At 42.2% G+C, this 27706-nt stretch overlaps 1 protein-coding gene and 1 long non-coding RNA gene across 3 annotated transcripts in view; one reads left to right on the top strand and one right to left on the bottom strand.

The window, feature by feature from the left end:
* EPB41L4A (erythrocyte membrane protein band 4.1 like 4A) overlaps window positions 1–27706 on the top strand; it is a 370057-nt gene that overhangs the window by 289334 nt on the left and 53017 nt on the right. For both annotated transcript variants that reach the window (XM_077290345.1, XM_077290336.1), the window contains 2 exons: window positions 4145–4208; window positions 23683–23774. In XM_077290345.1, the coding sequence (XP_077146460.1) occupies window positions 4145–4208; window positions 23683–23774 (156 nt within the window). The remainder of the gene's footprint in view (window positions 1–4144; window positions 4209–23682; window positions 23775–27706) is intronic.
* LOC143808086 (uncharacterized) overlaps window positions 1–27706 on the bottom strand; it is a 67428-nt gene that overhangs the window by 34916 nt on the left and 4806 nt on the right. The window contains exon 2 of the long non-coding RNA XR_013221880.1: window positions 4645–4739. This is a non-coding gene — a long non-coding RNA (uncharacterized LOC143808086). The remainder of the gene's footprint in view (window positions 1–4644; window positions 4740–27706) is intronic.

The following is a 27706-nucleotide window of genomic DNA, read 5'->3' as shown; positions in this document are numbered from 1 at the left end:
GAGCCAAACTAATAACCCCTCCACCACTGTGCTGTACAATTGATGTGAGATGTTTGTACTGATATGTGGTGTTTAGCAAATGTGTCGCAAGGAATAATGGCCATATATCAATGCTTTGGTCTCTTCTGTCCAAGGGATATTGATTCATAAGTCTTGTGCTTCTTTTAGATACAGCTTTGCAAACCCTAGCTGTGCTACCATGTTATTTTTAGAAGGAAGAGGCTTTCTCCTGGTAACTTTCCCAACAATCATATTTGTTAGTCTTTGTATAATTGTACTATGAGAAATGTGAACATTTAACATGCTATGTGAGGCCTTTAGAGGCTGAGCTGTAGCCCTTTGGTTTTTTTTTTACATTTCTCTGAGCTTTGAACAGTTTGACCTTTGCTGGGTATTTAACTTCTGGGAACATGAATTGTCTTGAATGTTTTCCACTTGAGAAAATATCCAAACCTTTCGCTTTCATAGAGTTGGTGATACTTTTTGATAAACAGTTAATCGATGACATTTGATTAGCAGCACCTAGATGTTATTTACAGGATTAATTGTGGAAGCATTAAGGATGTACTTAATTTTTTCACATACTGTTTCTTTATTTGGACTAGTTTTTGTTAAATAGTGACACCGTGTAACTTGCCATATGTTGTTGTTCATCTATAAGGTTGTAATGACCTAATTTTAAGACCTCGAAGATCAGGTGCCAACCAAAGAATTCACGTGCACTTATATATATAATTTTGGTTCAGATGCAGTTGAAGTTCAGACTTTCAGCTTTCATTTGAGGGTATCCGCATTAAAATTGGATGAAGGGTTTAGGAGTTTCAGCTCTTTAACATGTACCACCCTGTTTTTAAAGGGACCAAAAGTAATTGGACAGATTCAATAACTTTAAATAAAATGTTAATTTTTAGTACTTGGTTGAAAACCCTTTGTTGGCAATGACTGCCTGAAGTCTTGAACTCATGGACATCACCAGATGCTGTGTTTCCTCCTTTTTGATGCTCTGCCAGGCCTTCACTGCGGTGGTTTTCAGTTGCTGTTTGTTTGTGGGCCTTTCTGTCTGAAGTTTAGTCTTTAACCCATTATCTACCAATGTCCTTTTTTTGGGACGCCTAATCTTTAGCTTCTAGCAACTAAGATTTTCTAATTTTTATAATTAGGTCCAATTTTTTGTGTTGTGTTTGTAAAATGAATGTTTTCAAAATAGGAAATCATGTCATTGTCATTTTTAATTGAATATTGGGACGCCCTTTTCTTAAAAATCTGTACTTGTAAAAATTTTGAAATGCATGCTCAATTGGGTTGAGATCAGGTGACTGACTTGGCCATTCAAGAATATTCCACTTCCTTCTTTGCTTTAATAAACTCCTGGGTTGGTTTGGCTGTATGTTTTGGATCGCTGCCCATCTGTAGTATGAAATGACGACCAATCAGTTTTGCTGCATTTGGCTGGATCTGAGCACACAATTCATTTGGCTGCTTCTGTCCTGTGTCACATCATCAATAAACACTAGTGACCCAGTGCCACTGGCAGCCATGCATGCCCAAGCCATCACACTGCCTCCACTGTGTTTTACAGATGATGTGGTATGCTTTGGATCATGAGCTGTACCACGCCTTCGCCATACTTTTCTCTTTCCATCATTCTGGTAGAGGTTGATCTTGGTTTCATCTGTCCAAAGAATGTTCTTCCAGAACTGTGCTGGCTTTTTTAGATGTTTTTTAGCAAAGTCCAGTCTAGCCTTTTTATTCTTGATGCTTATGAGTGGCTTGCACCGTGCAGTGAACCCTCTGTATTTACTTTCATGCAGTCTTCTCTTTATGGTAGATTTGGATATTGATACGCCGACCTCCTGGAGAGTGTTGGTCACTTGGTTGGCTGTTGTGAAGGGGTTTCTCTTCACCATGGAGATTATTCTGCGATCATCCACCACTGTTGTCTTCCGTGGGCGCCCAGGTCTTTTTGCATTGATGAGTTCACCAGTGCTTTCTTTCTTTCTCAGGATGTACCAAACTGTAGATTTTGCCACTCCTAATATTGCAGCAATTTCTCGGATGGGTTTTTTCTGTTTTCGCAGCTTAAGAATGGCTTGTTTCACCTGCATGGAGAGCTCCTTTGACCGCATGTTTACTTCACAGCAAAACCTTCCAAATGCAAGCACCACACCTCAAATCAACTCCAGGCCTTTTATCTGCTTAATTGAGAATGACATAACGAAGGGATTGCCCACACCTGTCCATGAAATAGCCTTGGAGTCAATTGTCCAATTACTTTTGGTTCTTTTAAAAACAGGGTGGCACATGTTAAGGAGCTGAAACTCCTAAACCATTCATCCAATTTTAATGTGGATACCCTCAAATGAAAGCTGAAAGTCTGAACTTCAACTGCATCTGAATTGTTTTGTTTAAAATTAATTGTGGTAATGTCTATAACCAAAATTAGAAAAATGTTGTCTCTGTCCAAATATATATGGACCTAACTGTATATATAATCTTGCTTGCTTGACTTCAATGCAACTGTAGGAGTTAAAAACACAAAAATTGAGCTTGACTTACTTTGGTACACATGCAGCATATAAACACATGTTCACATTGGCTACAAAACATATAAAACCTTCAAGATAAAAAATGTGAAAAAACCCTGCTGTAAATAAGGAAAATGCAAAAAGTGCATCTAAATAACAGAGGTTTTAGTAATACTGCTTTTGATCAAAAATAACATAAAAGCCATCCCACCACGTCACGGTAACTCTGATCGGGACAGTCCTACACTATCTAATATTGAAAACTTACCATGTGTCAATGTTGACCTCAGTGTGAATAAGGGCAGACAACAGGACTGGGGCCCCACCAGTAGAACACCAGCCTGGGAGAGCTTTATATACAATCTCCAGCTTAGAAGAGGAGTTAGTGTACAGAGCGGAACAGCACAACTCAGTGCGCTGTTTGGTAACTCTTCCTGGGCATTGCAGATCAGCTCTTATACAAAAGAATCAGATTTCTATGTGGGTTATCAATATTTTGAAAAATAAGGGTGCTTTCATTTTGGGTTCTTGCCCACGTTCAGTGGGCCCGTTGGGGCTTGTGTTTGAAGGCGCCCGCAAAATGGGATTCTGGGGTATTTGCCGACCAGGCCATTGAGCAAATTGTTGCTGAGAGAGTCAACGTGTGCTCTGATGTGCATCATCGTTTGGTGTAGACACCTACTGGAGGCAGAAACTGAAATGTAGTAGACTGTGTCTTAGGCCGGTGTCACACTTGTGAGTGCAATGCGACAAACTCGCACAACAATTCCTGGCACTCCTGGTTCGGACTGAAGCATTCAGCTGCATAGAAATGCATGCAGCCACACACTCCGGTCCCAAGTGCCGGCGGCAGTGCCGGGGATTGATGAGAAAGACCTGTGCGAGTTTCTCGCATTGCACTCGCAAGTGTGACACCGGCCTTAGTGTCTGCATCCAGTAGGCGTGTATGGCCGAAAATTATGCATGTCAGATAACTTATTGTTGGAACCATTCTAGTCAATGGCCCTGTCAGCACATACGCCAGAATCTCATTTTGTGGGGCTTTAGATGCAATTCCTGACAGGACTACTGAACATGGGCAAGACTGCAATGTGAAAGGACCTTAGTCACAACACAATAAAACCACAATAATTCTGCAAATAATTGAAAAAGAAATTAGCAAAAACATTTTGAAAAACTGATATTGAAGTGATTGAATATATTCATTATGGAAGGAACGTGAGAAATGTTTGTGTGACGTCCCAGCCATACAAGCACATCATTGGACAAGGTGTTCAGATGAAATAGTTAGCATTTGTGCACAATAGCGCATTTGTCAGTTGTGTACATGGTACATTTGTCCATTCTGGCGCTTGTTTGTTTTGTCTTGTCGTTTCGCCTCGTTACTTGTGAACATGTACATGGTGAATGCAATGTAGATATCGGTACAAGGTTATGTAATCTGCTGCTGGCACAACGTACTGTTCAGCCCTGCTCCCACAACCTGTGTACACAGAATATCTCTGGAACAGCTTGCTGGAAATTTAATTAAAATTGTGAACTTTTCCTTGTGAACCAAGCAGACGAAAATACAAGTAATTGTGGGCTTATATTGAATAATGTTCTTTTTTTTCTAATAGGCCTAGAATTACAAAGATTCATTTCAAGGAGACACAGTTTGAACTACGAGTTGTTGGAAAAGATGTAAGTAAATTAAACTGTCAGTGTTGATATATTTTTGCCGTGATGTCATTAATGGTGATGCTAGGAGGACGCAAGTATCCGCATGGAATAATAGGATTCAAGGGATAATGAATACAAAAAATGCATGAAAATTACATGTACAAATGGATGCAAATAAGTAAATTATTTAATGTATTTAGATTATACTGTGTATTAAAACTGATGTATCACTTCATTTCAGGAAGAAAAAACAACTTGAATTCTAACTGAATTCTAATAAAGGCAATTTTACATACATGATTATTGTTTGTACAGTGAATTAATAGAACAGTTCATCCGTTCAGATATTAAGCTACATAGATGTATCATCTAAGACCAGCACTAGGGCTTCTTCAGACGTTTGTTTCTCACATACATGTAATTGTTGCGTTTTTCAGGAATAGAAATATGTACTCACTTTATTCTATGGGGCTAACACATGTCCAAAAAATGAAGAAAATCTGATCTAAAATACTGATGGATCACGAGTCTGCTGTCAATCAGCATGACGTCCTGGAGACAGAATGGAAGAAGAAGAGCCGCTTTATTGACAAAAATGACCAAATGAAACAACAGATTTGCTGCAGGAGAGGTCTTTGAACCCTCTGAGCTGCAGAGATTAGCACAACAGGCAGTTAGTCAGCAATTACTTGGCTGTTAGTTCTTAGCCCCATGTGCAAAAATAAGAAAAGTCCGGATAACCCCTTTAAACTAAAAGAGCCACCTTGTGCAGCAGTAATGCTGCATTCTAACAAGGTGGCTCTTTTAGTTTTTGCTTCTGTTATTCCCTCAATAAAGCGTTTTATAATTTTCCCCAAATACCTGTCTTTGTACCTGGAGGCAGGTCTGAAGCCTCCTCTGTGAAGCGCCCAACTGCCGTCAGTCATCTCTTCTGGGGCGATTGTCGCCGCCCCCTCAGCGCTGTTTTCGTCCGAAATCCGGCGCCTGCGCTGTGCTCTTCTGCCTGGAGCAGGAGCATAGAGCATTGGCCGTCCTAGCTCAGATGCCGGGTGCCTGACTGCGCCTGTGCGGGCAGTGTGGCCACCCTGTTACTGAATCCCCGCCCCGCACTGTGTTATGCATTATGCACAGTGCGGGCTGGGATTCCTGGGCAGATTCCTGCACAGACCGACCCTGGAAGGCGGGGACCCTGGGGGAGCGCCTGACAAGCGCAGTGCGCATGCCCAGGAATCCCAGCCCCGCACTGTGCATAATGCATAACACAGTGCGGGGCGGGGATTCAGTAACAGGGTGGCCGCACTGCCCGCACAGGCGCAGTCAGGCACCCGGCATCTGAGCTATGACGGCCAATGAACACTGCGCCTGCCCCAGGCAGGCACGCACAGCACAGGCGCCAGATTTAAGAAGAACAGCGCGCAGGGGGCGGCGACCATCGCCCCAGAAGAGATGAGTGACGGCAGTTGGGCGCTTCACAGAGGAGGCTTCAGACCTGCCTCCAGGTACAAAGACAGGTATTTAGGGAAAATTATAAAACGCTTTATTGAGGGAATAACAGAAGCAAAAACTAAAAGAGCCACCTTGTTAGAATGCAGCATTACTGCTGCACAAGGTGGCTCTTTTAGTTTATAACGGCTGGAGGGGGTGACAGTGGCCCTTTAACTGATTGTACAACTTCCACACTTTTAATAAAACAGAGAGTTCTGGAAAACTGACGGATCCCACTTATATAAAATGAACAGTAGGTACACCATACGTAACAACATACATAATACAAGTTGTGTTAATATTTAAGGTATTTTGAATAATAAAAAATTGTATTGGCTATTTATATGGATCAATCATCTCCTGTGTCAATATTTCCCTGACTTTACTATGGGGAGCCTGCTGTCAATTAGCATGATGGCGGGAGTGACACCAGAAGAGGAAGAGCTGCTCTGCTGATGTGAAGTCAAGTGAAGCAGCAGAATTGCTAGGAGGAGTGGTCTGTGACCCCTCTGAGCCAGCAGAGATCGGCACCGGGCAGAACAGGCAGATAGATGGCAACTAGCTGCCTGTAAGTACTTAGTCACTGTTCTGAGAATACAGAGCGGCCACTGTAACCGCGACCCCTGCACTGACTGACAGCCGACTGTAATTCAGAGGGAGTGTCAATCAGGGTTGTGACTGCGGTTACAGCGGCCGCTCTGTATAGTCAGCGTGGTGAGTGAACCAGCGTACAGGACTAAGACCTGTCACATGGATGTAGTCTTAGTCTCCGTTTATCGCCATGAAAAATGTAGCCGATTTTTGTCCATATAGTCACCCGTATGTCCGATTTTGACATCCATACGGCATCCATTTTTATACATCAATATAATAATAGATCACTTATGTCTGCGCGGAAAATCATTTATGTGAAGTAACACATTGATTTTAATTGGTCCGTGTGCTTTCAGTATGTGGTCTGTTTTCCACATCGACAGGACTCTGACCAAAAATGTGTTTGGATTAACAAATCCGTAGGCCATATTTAAAGGTTCGTCTATCACTGTCCGAGTACAGACCACGATGCCTGGTCTTATCCCAGGGTCTTTACCGTTTCATATACAGGTGCTTCTCACAAAATTAGAATAACTTTTTGATGATAATTTATTTCAGTTCTTCAATAAAAAAAAGTGAATCTCATATATAGAGTCATTACAAACAGCGTGATCTATTTCAAGTGCTTATTTCTGTTAATGTTGATGATTATGACTTACAGCCAATGAAAACACAAAAGTCATTATCTCAGTAAATTAGAATACTTTATAACACCAGCTTGAAAAATGATTTTAAAATCCGAAATGTTGGCCTACAGAAATGTATGCTCAGTAAATGCACTCAATACTTGATCCGGGCTTCTTTTGCATCAATTACTGAATCAATGCTGCGTGGCATGGAGGCGATCAGTCTGTGGTACTGCTGAGGTGTTATGGAAGCCCAGGTTGCTTTGATAGTAGCCTTCAGCTCATCTGCATTGTTGGGTCTGGTGTCTCTCATCTTCCACTTGACAATGCCCCATAGATTCTCTATGGGGTTAAGGTCAGGCGAGTTTTCTGACCAATCAAGCACAGTAATACTGTTGTTTTTAAACAAGGTGTTGGTACTTTTGGCAGTGTGGACAGGTGCAAAGTCCTGCTGGAGAATGAAATTTCCATCTCCAAAAAGCTTGTTGGCAGAGGAAGTGTGAAGTGCTCTGAAATTTCCTGGTAGATGGCTGTGCTGACTTTGGTCTTGATAAAACCCAGTGGACCTACACCAGCAGATGAATTGGCTCCCCAAACCATCACTGATTGTGGAAACTTCACACTAGACCTCCAGCAGCTTGGATTGTGGCCTCTCCACTCTTCCTCCAGACTCTGGGACCTTGATTTCCAAATGAAATGCAAAATTTACTTTCATCTGAAAACAACACCTTGGACCACAGAGCAACAGTCCAGTTCTTTTTCTCCTTGGCCCAGGTAAGATGTTTCTGGCATTGTCTATTGGTCATAAGTGACTTGGCACAAGGAATGCGACACTTGTAGCCCATGTCCTGGATACGTCTGTGTGTGGTGGCTCTTGTATCAATGACTCCAGCAGCAGTCCACTCCTTGTGAATCTCCCCTAAATTTTTGAATGTTCTTTTCTTAACAATCCTTTCAAGGCTGCGGTTATCCCGGTTGCTTGTGCACCTTTTTCTACCACACTTTTTCCTTCCACTCAACATTCCATTAATATGCTTGGATACAGCACTCTGTGAACAGTCAGCTTCTATAGCAATGACCATTTGTGGCTTACACTCCTTGTGGAGTGGGTCAATGACTGCCTTCTGGACATCTGTCAAGTCAGCAGTCTTCCCCTTGATTGTGGAGCCTACTGAAACAGACTAAGGGACCTTTTTAAATGCTCAGGAAGCCTTTGCAGTTGATTTTTAATTATTCTGATTTACTGAGATAAAGACTTTTGGGTTTTCATTGGCTGTAAGTAATAATCAACATTAACAGAAATAAACACGTGAAATAGATCACTCTGTTTGTAATGACTCTATATAATATGAGTTTCACTTTTTGTATTGAAGAACTGAAATAAATTAACATTTTGATGATAATTTTGCGAGAAGCACCTGTATATGTGGCTTACAAGCTCGGGTCAGAAGACCTGCGGACAGTCTATGCATCGCGATCCGTACATGGGTGTATGAATAAGGCTTTATTGAGAGATTTTAAGTCATTTCTAAGTCTCCATTGTAGACCTACAAAACGTAGGGAGGTATGGGTGTCACATCTCTGCACAGGGTGCACCAAGTGGACTTAAAACATAAGACAAATAAAATATAACAGAGATATTTAGTATGGACATGGAGGGGAAGAAAATAGACTTTTTGTCATATTTAAGACCATTTCTTTATTTTTATGCTCTTGAAGAAACTTGTTCCTACACTCTCATGGATTTAATGCCTTGACAAATAAAGGTGTAATCTTTTCTCACCATTTAATTTTTCTTTCCTGGGGGTGGCTGAGACTTTTTGAATCCAAAGTGAACTTTTTCATGATTTGGATGTCAGCCTAGGACGCTAAGCATGTTTTTCCTTATATATTGATGGCACATTAAGATCAACCTCTCGGTTGCTGAAATTCAACCAAAGGGATTAACGATGGCGAACAAACAAGATGAAACTTCAGCCGCGTCTCAGAAAAGAATGTAGAGTCCTGTAATACAGGAACATTTACTCCTCGTAATGCTAACATCCCCCTCTCACCTCACCGTGCATCATGCCCACACCCAAGTAATACAGCTTTGAAATATTTCTGCTGCCATTGACCTCAGCTAACAGGCGGTTTACCTGGGGATTACACTGAATTCAGCCAAACTTCGTGAAAATGATCAGAGCCAGCTGGCACATACCACTGTCTGCAAACAGCACAGTAGGGGTGAGGTATGCGGTAAGGAATTGGGGAGGACGCCCTGCTTGGCAGGTTACGCCAACCCTGTACAACTAGCAGACAGGCTGGTCTTCCTCATACGTCAATGTTGCACCTGGTATGTTAATGTAACATGACTCTGTCTACAATATCCTGATTTTCAAGGGAATATATTTTATATCCTATATAAGGAAAAAAATGCATTTTTCTTTATGATTGTGATATCCTTCCAAAAGTGTCATGAAAATATGACTGTAATGCATTTTTAAAGGGGATGTCCCGTACTCGGGATAGATCATGAATATGATCAATGGTGGTCCAACATCCTGCCAATCAGCCATTTTCGGATGCTGCAGCAAAGCTCCTAGTGAAGTGAATCAGAGCTGAGCTGTAGTGCCCTAGAATGGCCTCTAGGGTGTATGGCGCTGTGGTGTTCTGGCACCGTCCATTGTGTAATTCTGGTGGCTGATTGCTGGGGATGCCGGATGTCAGACGTCTACAGACCTGATACTGATGACTTGTCCTAAAGCTATATCCCCAATATTTTCACATTTTACCATAGAATCCCTTTAACTTGGCTAGTCGTAAACTATTCTTTAATCCATTTAGAATGCTTATTTTTAATGTAAGTCATTATTGTAAAACTTTATTTGGCTAATATATAAAGGAGAAAATTCAATACTAAAGTTTTATGCAAGTCACAAGATGAATTGTTTTTGACCAATTCTGCTGGATAATGTAAATTATGCATAAGCAACTATCCACAGGATTAGTGATTAATATACGTTTGGTGGGAAGTCTTCTGCCCGGTGTGAATGCAGTAATGTGACGGCATAACCTCCGCTCCATTCACCATCTATGGGATCAATGGTCACGCATGCACACTACTAGTCCCATAGAAGTGAACAAATCGGTGGTCAAAAGGTGCAGTACTGAGCCATCCACACTGGGGACATCAGATCCTGGTACTTATGATCATTGGATAGATGTTGCTGGGGGATAACCCCTTTAACAGTAAAAACACTTCTATAAGATTGTATCTGTGTGTTGTGGATGCAGTGACTTTTTTTCTATGCAATTCAACTGTGAATTAGGACTCAGGAGATTGTATGGCATGAAGCAGTGGCATAACTAGAGTCCGATGGGCCGGGGTGCAGAATTTGGACCTAGGCTGCCACCTGCATGTTGGCCAGATGTATGGGCCCTTATAGCATTCCAGATGCTAGAAAGGCATGCATGTTCACCCACCATGTAATAATGTCCCCTATCCTGAGCCCCTTCCAGTAATAATGTCCCCCATCCTGGGCCCCTTCCAGTAATAATCCTCCCCGTCCTGGGCCCCTTCCAGTAATAATCCTCCCCGTCCTGGGCCCTTCCAGTAATAATCCCCCTCTTCCTGGGCCCATGCTATAACAATGCCCTCTATCCTGGTAATGCCCTTCCTAGTATATTCCCCATTATGTAATAATGTCCCCCTCCCGGGCCCTTTGTTTAATAATGTCCCCCATCTTATAATAATGTCCTCCATCCTGGAAAACTCTCAGTAGTAAGCACTCCCTGAGCATAATATACACTATTTATCTGAGTAATATATAGAGCTTGTACTTTTTTTAAAATAATATAAGCCGACTAATTCGCTTCTAGTATAGAGCACATTAGCACAAGGAGAACATGGAGACATCCGGCCTCTGTTTACATGAATCATCATGCCCAGCGTTTGTTGAGTTAATTTTCCCTCACCCCAGGCTGTACTGCCAGTTCATGCTTCTCTGCACAAACTATGCCTGGCATGCAATATGACGTTCCTTAAAAGGCAAACTTTGACCAGTATTACCTGTTAGTGAGGACAAAGAATGGCTTACAGGAGCCTCTGCAGCCAGCCCAGACTAATGACTTGGGGCAGAATACTTAGAAACATCATTGTTGTGCCTTTGGTCATTATCAGCCATTGAATGAAAGTTAAATAATAAAGAAATTGTACTGAAATAGCAGGAAGTTGTGTCATTTTTCATTCTACTTGCTTTTCATTTGATGAAACTTTACAATAAACATACCTTTAAGTTACTACATTTATCCAAATCTGTAAATTCCATAATGTAAAATGTATTTCTTTCATTTTGGTGCTGTTAAATAGGTTAACTAGGTTGTCCAGGCCTGCGGACTTGTGAACTCTCACAATCCATGGTGTGCGCGCTCTGAGGATTCTCTGGTAGCGGGTGGGCGAGTGGCTCCAGGTATACGATTTGTATACATGCAGTCACATGCCGACTAGACGTGTGCAGCAAGTGAATGGAGAGGAGCTGTTTACGTCTAGTCGGAATGTGGCCAGAAGTATGTATATTACATGCTTGCGGTCACATAACTACCTGTGGACACATGTTATCTGAGAACTTTACGTTCTGGTTACAATTATTTAGATCATTCAAGGTGTTTTATGTAGCGGTCATAATCTCTCTTGCTCTTGCATAGAGTCTAGTTAGTGGAAGTTTTGTATGCCGCCTGCAGAAGACAAAAAGTTGAGCGATTTGTGTAGTTTGTAATACAGATAAATTGCAGGATGTTAATATTTCACCCCATTGATCTTTTATAGTGTCGCTGTCCGCTAACAGGAAATTATTTTGTCAAATTAATTTCTATTCACATTCTCCTTATCACTCGCTCCTGCTTTACTTATTATGCCGGTGATTGATACAAGATTGTTAAGAGCTTTTTGCTGTGATCTTCCAGTTTATTATTTCATTTCTGATTCCATGTAACACCATTTTATCTCTCTAACTGCACTGAGCTAATGAATATGAATTGCTTACAGTTCACATGTACATAATTATTTGCAGTAATGGGTTTTGTGGCTTCATACTGCCTTCACAGGAAACGGGAGAAGCAGTAATCACATTTGCATTAATTGATGAGTGGAATGAGCCATCAGTTTATATTTCTGCTGGGATAAAATAATTTCTAGTTACCTCATAAGTAATATTCAGTATCCAAACTGCATCACTAAAGTCCAATGGATGTATAAAGTATATAAGAAGTACGGTGGCTTGGTGGTTAGCACTGGTAGAACAGTGGGGCAGATTGGATCATGCATTACAGTTGCACATCCCCTCATGAAAAGATCGTGGGAAAGTTCTCTCGCAGCCAGCGCTGACATTACTAAGTTTACCAGAGTTCGACTATGAACTCCGGTGACCTCACTGACGTCACTGCTATGTGCTGAAGCGGAGTTTTCACTCTCAGTTCAGTGTCTCCTGAATTCACAGCTGAGCGGTCTCATCATGCCACTGCTCAGCCATGAAATCCAGATGTAGCAGAGTTGGATCTCATCATGTGATATATGGATTATTGTCGGACAAATGAGGAATATGGTGTTTTTTATTTTTAATGTTTGTAAATAAATGGGTAAAAGAGGATGGGGAGTTTTATTTCAAATAAAGACTTTATTCTGGCAGTGTGTTTACTAAAATAATGACTATGGGGTTAGTATTGGGGGCATCTTATAGATGCCTCTTCATTACTAACCCCTGAACTTAATGTCAGCTGACATTACAAAGCTGACATCAACCCTAAACCTATTACCCACTCTCCACCACACCAGGGCAAATGGGAAGAGCAAGGCTCAGCGCCAGAATTGGTACATCTTATGGATGCTCCTTTTCTGGGGTTGCCGAGAGCTGATGTTGTAAGTATGGGAGGGGGCCAATATCCTTGGTCCTTTCCTAGGCTATTAATATTGGCATGCAGCTGTCAATTTAGCGTTTGCTGGTTATTGAATATAGGGGGGACCCCAAGTCATTTTTTGGGGGGGTGTTCTTCCCTATAATAAGCAGTAAAAGCTACACAATCACCTGTGAGCTGTTATTAATAGACTTAGAAGCTTTAGGGCTATTGGATCGCTCCCAGAATATTAACATCAACCCACAGCTGCTGCTTTCCCTCAGCTGGTCATGGAAATTACAGGGGACCTTTGCGGAATTCTAAACCCTGTTTAAAAATCTTGTCTGGATGACACAGTCCTTAGCACTCACTACTGAGGAATAAAATGTATTTTCCACCCCTCCCTATTCATCCACAGTAAAATCCAGTATATCCACCACCCATTTTACATAAGGCTTGACTACAGATGACTGGAGAAGAGAATATGCTTGTGTTAAGGAAAATTGTGTAACACCTCCAAGTTAGTTTGAATTCTTACTCTAGGACAATCGTATAATAGTTTAACCCATGTACAAAACTTGTGACCAAACTTGAGGTGCGACAGTAGTGAAAGCAAATATAGCCATTCGGCACAGTCAAAGGCTTTACATACATTCAGGGACATAACAAAACCAGGAGAAGCATCATCAAGGGCAGCTGCTATAATTAATACCTGGACTGAATACATCTTGGTAAGGATATATTAACCCCTTTACCCCTGGCCATTTTCCGTTTTTGCTTTTGTTTTTTGCTCACCTTCTTTCCAGAGCCATAACTTTTTATTTTTCCATCAATATGGCCATGTGAGGGCTTGTTTTTGTGGGACAAGTTGTACTTTTGAATGACATAATTGATTTTACCATATAATGTACTGAAAAAACATGAACAAAAATTCCAAGTGCGGTGAAATTGCAAAAGCAAATGCAATTCCATTTTGTTTTGTTTTTTTCTTACCATGTTCACCAAATGCTAAAACTGACCTGGTGTTATGATTCTCCAGGTCATTACAAGTTTGTAGATACCAAACATGTCTAGGTTCTTTTTTATTTAAGTAGTGAAAAAATCCAAAGTTTGTTAAAAAAAAAAAAAAAAAAAGGCGCCATTTTCTGAGACCTGTAGCGACTTCATTTTTCTGAATCTGGGGCTGGGTGAGGACTTATTTTTTGCACACAGAGATTGCATTTTTATTGATACCATTTTGGGATAGATACGATGCTTTGATTGACCGTTTGATTTTATTGAAATGTTGTGCCTTCCAAAAAACGTAATTCTGGTGTTTTGAATTTTTTTCTCATTACACCCTTTACCAATCTGATGAATTCTTTTTATATTTTGATATATCAGGCTTTTCTGAATGCAGCGATACCAAATATGTGCATTTTTTTATATATTTTTATTTTATTTTTGAATGGGGTAAAAGGGAGGGGATTTGAACTTTTAAATTTAAAATTTTTAAATATTTTTTAAAACCTTTTTTTCACTTTTTACATGCTTCAATAGTGTCCATAGGAGACTTGAAGCTGCGATATTCTGATTGTTTGTGCTGCAGTCTTGCTCTGTGTAGAAGAAATGCTCATTTGCTCTGAATGCTGGCCACTGGATGTCACTCATAGCAGATTGCCTATGACAACCACAAGGGTCTCCTGCAGACCCTGGGTTGTCATGCCAACCCATCAGCACCCTGCGATCATCTGACAAGGTCACCGTCGGGCGTGGTTTGTGCCACGATTCCGGCGCGTGCATGTTAAATGCTGCTGTCAAAGATTGACGCCTGAATGTAACATGTTAATGACCGCAGGTGGATCGCGATTCCACCCGCTGCTGTTAGGGGGACATGTCAGCTGATCAAATCAGCTGTCATGTGCTGGAACTCACATCAAAGGGGAAAACACGACATTATATATATATATATATAATGTATGTATATATACACATATATATATCGCATGTCATGAAGGGGTTAATGATGACAGGAGCCACCTCAATCTTAAGGCAAGAATTTTAGCTAGAATTTTAATATCTGTGTTAAGAAACAAAATTGCTTTGAATACAGTGGCAAACATTATTCACAAGTGGAAAACATTTCAAGACAGTTGCCAATCTCTGCATGACTTCTGGAATAATGTCCTTTGGACAGACCAGAGATAATTGAAGATGTTTGGCCATAATCCTCTGTGCCATGTTTGTTGAAAAATAAATTCCACATATCAGCACAAACATCTCATAAGGTGGTGGAAGCGTGGTGATTTGCCACACAACCTGGATGCCTTCCAGTCATCAAGTCAACCATGAACTCTTCTGTTTACAAAAGTTTTCTAGAGTCAAACATGAGGACATCCTTCAATAAGCTAAACCTTTACAGAAACTGGGTCATGCAACAGGACAATGCTCACAAGCACACCAGCAAATCTACATCAGACTGGCTGAAAAAGAAAAGATGTTGCAGTGATCTGAAGTCCAGCCTTCAAACCAATTGAAATGAACGTCAGTGAACTTGTCCACTACCCTGACTCAGTTACTTGTTTTACCATAAATGCATAGGGACAATGTCCCTAAAGTTCCCCATATACCTTTTCTTCCAAGTTTTATGATGTTTTATGCTTTTTTGCCTCACTTCCTGTGTCCTGGCACGAGCTCTGTTATCATAGCGATCACTTCCTGTTACTACATTTCCCACAATCCCTTGTGCTGGGCTGCAAGCCAGCAGTGAGCGCAGACCTGTAGCCCCGCCTAATGCCCTCTCACTCCTTCCTTCACACAGGACCAGCACCATCTCCTGTATGGGACCTTCAGAAAATAGACCTAATGCAAAAAGCATTCTGGGATGGATGGATCGATTCATGGGGAGAGATCTGAATGTATTCACATTATAAAGGGAATACATCAGGGTGTATATACATTAGACAGGGTATACAGAAGTATGTGTAGATGTATATACACCCTGCTGTATAAATACAGGTGCAGGGGAGAGCGCTGGATCTGCAGGAGGAGCTAGCAGCATTCACAGAATCCGAGAGTGCTCTGCTGAATGCAGCCCGCCTAACCGCTTGGCGAGTCCGTCCATCCATCAGTCTCCAGATCGTGAAACTGAGGGAGAATATGACTTGACATCAAAGGAAGCAGGAGATTTTCAGCCAGAGGTCAAGTGGCCAGAAGAGCAGCTAATGTTATAGCAGGATTTGGCAAAGTGTTTAGTTAAGTGCTTATCTGTGGCAGCTAGTTGACATGAGAGGGATATGTAAATTAGTCGCCAACCCCTTTTAGCAATGCTATGAAGACCTACATCTCATACTGACAAGCAGAATAACATAATGTATGCATGTGACACTTGCTGTGAAGTTCTAGCACAATGCACAGAAGAGCCTAGCATGCAGGCAAAAATACAGATTTAAACGAGTTGGGCCCATGTGCAACACCAGCTAACCACATACTAGTTTGTTGGTTGTTTAGCTTTAATAATTGTATTATCACATCGGAATGCTTTTTTTCCTTCTTTTCTTTACAGTTCTGCTCTGCATTAATTCTTCTGCGTCTGCATATGTTTCCGTCTTCTCTCCATATAATGATTTTGTGTATTCTTTGTGCCCCCTCCACTCTCCCTGACAAAGCCGAGATCCGAGTGGCTGTGATACATAACGTGTCACATGCACATTGATATGAAAATACAGCTAACACTTTTCCTTTAAAGCCTCACCGTGGTATTCTTGATAATTTTCCCTTCATGAGGAGTTTTATCTGTAAAAATACACAAATAAGCACTTGAAACAAAGAAACATGCACATTTACATGTGGGATTCAGGTGCCCAGCTCTAGCTGTTTGTCAGAAATTCAAAGCACGGCGAGAGATATTTGTTAATTACCCGTGCAATCTCTACAGAACATATTTTTCAGTGAAATCCTTTTGATGAAAGTGTAATTTTCTTTAATTAAAGATTTGTTTTATTTAATTGCTTAAAGAAGGCCAACATATTGCCCCCTTTTATCGGAAATTGCCTGTTACAAGAAAAAACCTGTAGCACATGAAGCGGCGTCTTTTAATGAGCGGATTTAAATAGACGTATTGTAATCTTTTATTTATAGCAATATTACGTTAATCAAAATACTACATTATATTCCATCTAAAAGGCTCTATTTTGCTCTAATGCATAAAATAATGCAGATATACTTGATAAAATATTTGGACCATTTAAAGTATGCAGCCCCTAGGCAGAACTATGCTGATAGAAATATGCTGCAAAGCTTATTAATTTTAAGTACATAAAATTGTAAAAGAAATGAAAAGAAAAATGAATGACAGGTTTACATGTCTGTTAAGTTAAAGCTGATCTGTAAAGTCTTCTATCTTACCCCATTTGAGGGTAGCATATTATAGAGAAGGTGTTGGGATCTACAGTAGTGTTCAAAATAATAGCAGTCCAATAATACTTGCCAAATTAATCACTATTTTTGGTATAAATTATATTACCACAGGTCAAACAATCTACCAGTTGGTGCAGTAGATTCTAAGAATACCAACAGACTCCGCGTTCATGATCTGCATGTTTTTGAGTCTGTGTATTAGAATAATGAATTGGACGGGGGAGTGTTCACAATAATAGCAGTGTGGAGTTCAATTAGTGAGGGCAATCATTCTGTGAAGAAACAGGTGTGAATCAGGGGGCTCGTATGAGGATGAAGCCAGGACATGTTGTTCATGCATGTCTCCTTGAAATCCTGAGAAATATGGGTCGTTCAAGACATTGTTCAGAAGAACAGCGTACTTTGATTAAAAAGTTGATTGGAGAAGGTAAAACTTATAAAGAAGTACAGACAATGATAGGCTGTTCAGCTAAACTGATCTCCAATGCTTTAAAATGGAAAGCCAAACCGGAGTGACGTGGAAGAAAGCGGAAGACTACCATTAGAATGATGGAAGAATAGCCAGAATGGCAAAGGCTCAGCCAATGATCAACTTCAGGATGATCAAAGACAGTCTCAAGTTACTTGTGAGTGCTGTAACAGAAGTCTGTGTGAAACTAATATCTTAGCAAGAAGTCCCCGCAAAGACCCACTGCTAAAAAAAAAAAAAAAAAGACATGTAATGAACCCGATACAATTTGCCAAAGAGCACATCAACTAGCCTAAAGAGAAACATTTTGTGGACTGCTGAAAGTAAAGTTGTTCTTTTTGGGTCCAATAGTCGCATACGGTTAGTCAGACGACCCCCAAACTCTGCATTCAACCACAGTACACTCGAAGAGAGTGAAGCATGGTGGTGAAAGCCATGATATGGGCATGTTTCTCTTACTATGGTGCCGGACCTATTTATGGCATACCAGGGATCATGGACCAGTTTGCATTATTAAAATACTTGAAAAGGTCATATTGCCTTAGGCTTAAGAGGATATGCATTTGAAATTAATGTTTCAACAAGACAACGACCCTAAACACGCCAGTGAACAAGAAAAATCTCGGTTCCAAATCAACAAAATTGAGGTGATGGAGTGGACAGCCCAAGTCCCCGACCTTCGATAGAACACTTGTGGGGTGCCTTTAAAATGTGGTTTCTGAGGCAAAGCCAACAAATGCCAAAAACTTGTGGGATGAAGTCAGAGCCTCCTGGGCTGGAGTAACAGTTGATAGGTGCCGGATAGTGATGAGCGAATATATTCGTTACTCGAGATTTCTCGAGCACGCTCGGGGGTCCTCCAAGTATTTTTTAGTGCTCGGAGATTTAGTTTTTCTTGCCGCAGCTGAATGATTTACATCTGTTAGACCGGATTAAGTACATGTGGGGGTTCCCTAGCAACCAGGCAATCCCCACATGTCCTTATGCTGGCTAACAGATAAATCATTCAGCTGCGGCAAGAAAAACTAAATCTCCGAGCACTAAAAAATACTCGGAGAACCCCCGAGCATGCTCGAGAAATCTCGAGTAACGAGTATATTCGCTCATCACTAGTGCCAGAAGTTGGTGGACTCTGTGCAACATAGATGTGAAGCAGTTCTAAAAAACTGTGGGTATACAACTAAATATTAGGTTAGTGATTCTCAGGAATGCTAAATCCACACAAAAGAACATATTGTGAGTTTGTAAAGACAAATGCAGACACTGTTATTTTTTAGAACAGCCCAATGTTCATTTTTTTATTTTCTGTAAAGTACAGTATACGTGTATAAGCCAAGATTTTCAGCACATTTTTTGTGCTGAAAACGCCCCCCTCGGCTTATACATGAGTCAATTGTCCAGAACGCTGGCGGGGAGGGGGAGCATCGGCAGGAGCCAGCGGCTGTAGCACAGTGACAACTGCAGCTGCCGGCTAACAGAAGACATCATACTCACCCTCCGTCGTTGCATCTCCATCCCTTCATCTCCATTGTCCCAGTGTCGGCGGCTCTCCTCTCCTGAGTGGTCACATGGTACCGCTTATTAAGGTAATGAATATGTATGCGTCTCCACTCCTATAGGCGTGGAGCACATATTCATAATGTGAGCCATGCATACAACGATGGGACGGGGGAAGCCAAGCCATGTGGGACCGCGGGAGCCATGCATACAACAGGGGAGCAACACATACCAGGACAGGACAGAGGAGTCACATGCCAGGACAGGACAGGGACAGCCACATACCAGGACAGGGACTGCCACATACCAGGACAGGACGGGGGAGCCACATACCAGGACAGGACAGGGGGATCCACGCATACCAGGACAGGACAGGGGGAGCCACATACCAAGACAGGGGGAGCCACATACCAAGACAGGACAGGGGGAGCCACGCTTACCAGGAGAGGGGGAGCCACATACCAGGACAAGACAGGGGGAGTCACATACGAGGACAGGACGGGGGGATCCACGCATAGCAAGACAGGACAGGGGGAGCAACATACCAGGACAGGACAGGGGGAGTCACAGGACAGGACAGGGATGAGGGGTACAATACATACCCGGCTTATACTCGAGTCAATAAGCTTACCCAGTTTTCCGTGGCAAAAGTAGATGCCTCGGCTTATACTCTGGTCGGCTTTTGCTCAAGTATATACGGTAGTTAAAAATTATATACTGTAACCCTGATGAAGAAGGTCGTTAACCCTTCGAAACGCGTAGGTTTGTCTTTTTGATCCTAGTGAGGCTCCATAGGTCTGTGACGTCACACGCTGCTTGTCAGCGTCGGCCATCTTTACTTCCTAGTGCAACCAGGAGCGCCTCCGGCCGGGACGTTACCTGGCTCTGCACTCAGTAGCGGCATCTAATCCTAGCCCCGTTTGCCCGTACTCCTGTGGACCCCACTCCTCGGCCACAACTCCCAAGAATACTTCCTGGTCGTACCCACCGCAGCATTTGCGGAACATCACACATCCTCAGGGACACTTACCAGGAACAGCAGAGAGCGCAAACAGTTACAGCACATGGTAAGGGATTTCGGTCCACTTGTATTTTCTGATCGTTGCATGTACCTGTGCTGAATCCATCCGCACACACGGTGTTGGTAGGTGTAAGGTGTGTGACACAGTACTTCTAGGTCGCATTGGTGGCCTCTAGTAGCACCTGCAGTGCACTGTTGTTTATAGGGGGAGGTACATTCACCAACATATTCAGGTTTATTGTACTCCGATGATTAGGCATAGGCCACCTGTATAACCTAAGCGCGGTACCAGTTATTAGTATATATTTGTTTCTCACAGAATTGGCACATGTTCTGAGGTTACCAGCAGCTGGGTTATTACGATAGGCATCCATTTAGACGCCATAGTCATTTGTGTAGAGCGCCGGTGACAATATTTGTTTATAAAAATTATATACATTTCTCTTCATGTTTTGAATTGGAAAACAGTGTACAATGTTTCCAATGCATGGAAATAAAAACTAGTACAAAGATTTTGTGATTAACTCATGTTTTCGAACACATTGCAATTATTTTGAACATTACTGCATCTTCACTATGTGGAGAAAAGTATTGAAACACATCTCTAAATCACAGAAATTTGGGTTTTTCATTCAGTCCTGTTGCCACAGGTGCATAAAATCCAGCCCTCGCCCTGCAGTCTGCCCTTACAGACATTGTGAAAGAATGGGCCATTCTAAATAACTCACTGAATTTAAGTGTGGCCTGTTGGAACAAGTCAGTTTGTGAAATTTATTCCCTCCTAAACAGTCAACAATCAGCTGGGAGAGGTATTCTTAAAAAGTGGAAATGTCTAGGAACCATAGTGGCAGATTACGTAAAGTTACAGAGTGGTGTCGCAGAGTGCGAAGGCACAAAACTCCTAAAAGTCACCCACTCAGTAACTGCAGAGTTCCAAAAGTCTTCTGGCGTTAACATCTGCACAAAAACTGCTTCAGTGTATGGCAGAGGTGTCAAACTGCATTCCTCGAGGGCCGCCAACAGGTCATGTTTTCAGGATTTCCTTGTATTGCACAGGTGAAAATTTAATCACCTGCACAGAATGATTCCAGCACCTTGTGGAATGCTAAGGAAATCCTGAAAACATGACCTGTTGGCGGCCCTCGAGGAATGCAGTTTGACACCTCTGGTGTATGGTTTTCCGTGACCAATAATGGACTCTGGAGTAGTGGAAACATGATCTGTGGAGTGATTGTGCTTCTCTGTCTGACCGTCTAATGTGCAATTCTAGGTTTGACAAATGTCAGGAGATCGTTGCCTGCCTTACTGCATTGTGCCATCTGTAAAGTTTGGTCGAGCGAGATAACTCTATGGGGTGTTCTTTATGGGTTGGCTTAGGTCCCTTAGTTCCAATAAAAGGAAATCTTAATGCGTTACCATAACACTTTGGAGAGAAACTGAAAATGGACAAAAAAGCGCACATAGGGCGTTCTCCAGATACAGGTGTTTTAGGTGCAATATTGGCTCACCGGATTTGGTTGTGAGAAGTACAACTGTTATAAAGGCTCAGTAAAATATCCAGCCGTTGCTGCTCCGCTGGTTGGATGATCCAACGTGGATCAGAATGGGATCGGAATTGCGGATATTTCTGCGCAGCTGGTAGAAATAAAGAATTCTGAAATCCTTGGTGTTCAGAGATTGTGGTTTATGCTCAGCGTATTTCAAAGTCATGCCAACTTCTTCCTCTGGAGACCACAGAATAGTGCCTCCTGAGGAAGTAGTCGGAATTACTTTGAAACGTGTTGAGAATTAACAACTTACAATCTGAGCACCAAGGATCTCTGAATTGTTCTTCAGCATAACACTTTGATATTTTGGACCATTGAGTGCTTCCAGCTTTGTTCGAACAGTTTGGGGAAGGCCTTTTTCTGTTTCAGGATGACTGTGTCTCAGTACACAATCTCACCCATAAAGGCATGGGTGAGTGAATTTTATGGTGAAGACCTTGACCTTGACACAGAGCAATGATCTCAACGCTAATCAACAAATTAGCAATGAATAAGACCAGACATTGCAATCTAAGCCTTTTGTCCAATATCTGTGTCTGCCCTGACGAATTGTACAAGCGCAATCCAAAATCTTACAGAAATTACAATTTATCAAAATTAAGAGACCACCACATCAAAACCCTGTCATGGGCAGCCCAATCTCCAGACCTGAACGACATTGAAAACCTCTGGAATGTAATCAAGAGGATGATGGATAGTCTCAAGCCATCAAACAAAGTAGAACTGCTTAAAGTGTGAAAGACTGGTAGAAAGTATTCCAAGACGCAGGAAAGCTGTGACTAAAAATCATGGTTATTCCACAAAATATTGATTTCTGAACTCTTCCTGAGTTAAAATATTAGTATTGTTGTTTCTAAATAATTATGAACTTCTTTTCTTTGCATTATTTGAGGCCTGAAAGCACTGTTTGTTTGTTTTTAATTTTGACCATTTCTCCTTTTCAGAAAAAAAATACAAAATGTATTGCTTGGAAATTTGGAGACATGTTGTCAGAAGTTTATTGACTAAATGAACAATTTACATTTTACTCAAAAATATACCCATAATGAGAAAAATCAGACAAACTGAACATTTTGCAGTGGTCTCTTAATTTTTGCCAGAGCTGTATATTTGCACTTTATCTGTGTTTCTTGTTTTTAATAAGAATTTTAGATTATTTTTGCATTTTAGTTCTGGAAATATGACAAACTGCCATAATTCCTGCATACTGTAAGTCGGAATGAAAGAATTATATTATACATGTTTAAATCTTAAATTCACAATTATTAAAAAAAAAAAAGTAAAACCAAAAAACGAAGCGAAACCTAAATCTATGGCTTCATGTACACGGCCTTGTTATGTATTTTCCTGTAATAGGGTACCTACAGAATTGCTTGAAGCTTACAAGAAACAAATTGTGACATGCTTTTTCGGATGCGGAATGTACAGACCTTTTTTCATTCTAGGAGTGTTGGACCGATTAAATCTAAAAATATTACGCCATAGTGAGAATTCTGTGGTGGTGCATGGATCCTATATGGCTCTGTAGTACGGGGCCATGACCCTGGCTGCCATCATGTAGCTTTTGCGTCGTCGTGTGACGAGATATAAATGTGATGTATGCCAGGACACATCCAGGAAAAAAGAAAATATTTGATTTTGTAGGCCGAGAACAGTTCTCGTGTACATTGCTAATACTGCTGATGTTTTTGTTAGCCGCTGTTGTAGGTGTAATGGGGTCAGCGCACCCATCATTCTAGTTATTTCAGCAGACACCTGTGTATATTGTCAGCGCTGAGCTTGGATCCCTTCCATCTGACATCATTATGTGTTTGAGTTGGCACAGGTTGTATCTTTTTATTTTTGAAGTGGAAATGCCAATCAAACCTCATCAGGATTGTACGGAAATGTTGCAGGAGCCGACAGATAAATCAGTGGTTTAATAGTTATTTTATTACAGGCATAAATCTGTCTGGCTTCTCATTGTTTCGTTCTTTCTTTTTTTCAGTGTTCTGAAACCTCATTTTTTTTTGAAACCCGGAACAAAGTGGCCTGTAAGCATCTGTGGAAATGTTGTGTGGAGCACCACACGTTTTTCAGGTTTGTATGTAAGCGTTGTTCACACGGTGTGTGTCATTGGTGGAGCAATGGGAATTATACAATATATAGAGTGTCTGCAAGTTACAATCCAAACACATGATGTAGGTGGTGTCACACAGGCAGTGTTTTTTAGGTTACAGACAACTTTGGAGACATTTTTTTTTTACTTAAAGGGAACCTGTCATGTCATTTTTAGCAACTAAACTGTCCCCAGTGTGTTGTTACTGATGCAATGTGCATGACTAACACATTGTTTTCAATCAAAATGGCTTTGTAATTATCTCCAAAAATCACTTTGTATACATAGGACCTCTTCTGTCAGTCATAGGGGAGGCAATTTTCCTTCAGTCACGGGCTTGTCATATTGTCGACGCCCACACACTCTGACATTTCGTGGTGTGCTGACGTCCGTAACTAGCTTGGTCACAGAGCCCGTGACATGCAGCGACTCCAGCATATGCACGTACACACACTCATTGAAGCTGGGTACATACACCCAGATTCAGTGTGCAAGGGCAGGGCGCCACTGTGAACACATTTTGAGCTGCCCGTCACTGCTCAAACGCGGGGAGCCGCCCATCACTGTGTAAACGCGGGGAGCCGCCCGTCACTGTGTAAACACGGGGAGCCGCCCGTCACTGTGTAAACGCGGGGTGCTGCCTGTCACTGCCCAAACGCGGGGTGCTGCCTGTCACTGTCCAAACACAGGGAGCCACCCGTCACTGCCCAAACGCGGGGAGCCACCCGTCACTGCGCAGTCGTGGGATTTTAGAGCAGATTTCTGTGTCGTTGGCGCCATGACTGAAAGATAAGGTACTATATAACTGCAGAAAGTGATTTTTGGAGATGATTATGGCGCCGTTTTGACTGAAAACAGCGTGTGTGATGCACGTTGCACATTGAATCACTAACAACACACTGGTAGACACACACTACACACAGTGTAGTTGCTAAAAATTACGCGACAGGTTCCCTTTAAATGCATACATTTTGGGCTAAAAATCATTTTTGCAGTTGGGTTTCATTACATATTTGTCACAGTTTGGCTCTCAGGTTAAGTTCCCACAACGAGTATTAGTTGCGTTTTTGAAGCTGCGTATATACAGTTCAAAAACAGTGGATGGGATTTATAGATATGTCATGCCCCCTGTGCTTTATTCTTTCCATACGCTGCAGATTTTCCTCATAGACTTGAATGACAGGAGGAAAACGTATGTGTCATTTTAGTTTTTTCCCAAAACGGAAACACACTCTAAAATGCATGTAAGGCCGGGGTCACACTTGTGAGAGCAATGTGAGAAACTCGCGCATCAATACCCGACACTTGGGATCGGACCGTGCGGCTGCATGTATTTCTATTCTGTATTTCTATTGATTCAAGAGACTGGTGCTAGTTTCTCGCATTGCTCTCGCAAGTGTGACCCCGGCCTAATCCACACATGACTTTATCATTAATGTTTTATCAAGGCTGTTTCCAAAACAAAGCAGCTTTATTTAAAACAAGACACACCAAACAGAGACAAAAACCCCAGAAGAAAAGAACTCATTAAAAACTCATGTAAAAAATCACACTGAAAAATGCAATGAAGACAAACAACTAATTTAGCTGTTTTGTGCAGAAAACCACCTGCATCAAAAACAAACCAAATACTTGTCATGGTAACTTAGCCTCACAGGCTCTTTGTTTCCCTGCACATTGCTGACTTCAGTGAGTTCATTGAGAATCCATCAGTAAGCGTGTTCTGACAGCAGGTATCTTGGCTCAAAAACCAAATTGGGTTTCATTCAAAATTTGAAATAGTTTTCCTTTTATATCCTCTGTGTTGCATCTATTGCTGGCTGTAGAATGAGTTAACTGGATGCCTTTCTTTAGAAATCTAATATTACAGGTTATGGGCACTAGATTCTGTGATGGGGACGTTGATCCAGGGAACTAGTCTGATTGACGTGTGGAGTCTGGAAGGAAATTTTCCCCTAATATGATAAAATCCGTGTCTGCTCTGTGGAGTTTTTGCCTTCCTCCAGATCAACATGGTAGGCTAGAGGTTCAACTTCATGGACTTACCCTTCATTCTTAAAGCTATGAAACTTTCAACTGAGAATCTGTCAGTCAATTTGATCTCACAGGAGAGTTTGTATCTTTGTTTTTATTTATCTGATCTCCACTGAGCAGATGTATGATTTCATGAAAGCTCAGGTCAACATTGACGTGGTCTGTGATCGGTCATCAATGTATTAAGAGGAGCTCAGAAAAAGAAAGTGTCACAAACTGTCCCTTTAGAATGAGCTTACTGATAGATTCTTAGTAGGGTTCATGGAATAACTTTGGATAATTGCTTATTTGAATATATGCCTTGGTGACCCGGATACCAGAGCGCTCCTGATAATCAGCTGTTCGGCTCCGTAGCTGCATGTGTCGCGGCTGTGTGACAGTCACAACATATACATGAGAGCATGTTTATTGGGCTTTCCATGCACCTGGTGTGACTGTCACACAGCTGCGACACATGTGGAGCGCCCCCACACCGCCGCAGGGCCGAGGGGTACCCGGAGCCGGGCCTCTGAGTCTCAGTTCTGGGGTTGTCACGGTGGCTAGACCCGGTCCGTGGCCCTGTCTGTCAGTGGGGGACGTCCGGTGCAATAAGTGGTGTTGTAACGGTGCAGTTGTGGGGTGCAGGTCGCGGTAAATAATGAGGACACCAGGTTGCAGTCTCTTTACCTCTTTACTGAAGATCTCTGGGTCCTCAATCCAGAATACGGCTCACCAGGCTGCGCAAGTCCGGCCGGCCCAATGACACTTCCAGAGTTCTCTTCACAGGAGGAAATCTGTGCCTTCCCCCTAGCGCTATGTGTTGTAGTCCTTCCCTGCTGTGCTTACGGAAAGTACCCCACAACTGTTGTGTCTGTTTCTGATGTTCCCTCACAACTCGACTAGATGATGTTCTGCTAATCCTCCGTCCCTCCCTGAGGTTCGGGTAGGAACGGCACCCGTTTGACGGGTAGGCCTGGAGTTCTTCCGGGACCCTAGAGACGCCCCTCTCCCACAATTGCCTCCCAAGACTTCATAGGTGATTTGAGTTAGACAGCCCGCCTGAGACTGACTGCCCTGCCGCTGTTTGGAGTATTGCTTGAAGCTGAATGTTATGATACTCCCTCGGCGTTCCGGCCACCGGTAGTGCGCCTCAGTAGGATGTTGCTTCGGTCTTACAGCACGACTCCTACTGGTATTTCTCCTTTGCGTGATCCCGTTTCTCACTCAGCACAATCTATCTCTCTTCTAATCCTTTCTTGGGCACCGCCGCTACCCAGAGCAGGCACGGTCCCGTTACGTTCGTTCTCGTTGCCAAGCCTCTGTCAGGATCCCACCCCTGACAGAGACCCTACTGTATCTTCCCCTACAACACCCTCTGCCACAAGGTGTTGCCTGGTTCCAACCCAGTCAGCTTTCTGATCTAACTTCCTGCCTGACCCCCAGTTTACCCACTATGGTGGGGAGTGGCCTAATGAATAGCACCCTTAGCTCCCCCCGGAGGCCCAGCTGTGAAATGTATTGGTGTCTGTGATACCTGATCAGATGAACTCCTTCAGTGCCATCGGACGCACCATAGCTCCCGATAGTGGCGGAGCCACAGTACTGCAACGACCAGGACTCTGGGGCGCTGCACTCCCCCCTGGTTAAACACAGTACTCCGGGACTGGGAAGAAAACAACAATACAAGTTTAGCAAAAAGACATACAATTTTTGTTGAGTGCAAATAACAATACGTATACTTGAACAAGCTTCCCTTTATGGGAGGTGAGAATACTTGAACGTTACAAAACATGGTTAAACATTAAACATTATAAATTACAGGCTATAAATAACTCCTGTTACCCAACCGGGTATTCTACTAAGTGCAAAAATTGCTGAACAATACTTTAACATTGCCTTT

Source organism: Ranitomeya variabilis, chromosome 1 (genome assembly GCF_051348905.1).
Source record: "Ranitomeya variabilis isolate aRanVar5 chromosome 1, aRanVar5.hap1, whole genome shotgun sequence".
NCBI lineage: Eukaryota > Metazoa > Chordata > Amphibia > Anura > Dendrobatidae > Ranitomeya > Ranitomeya variabilis.
This window is presented reverse-complemented; position numbering and strand designations above follow the sequence as displayed.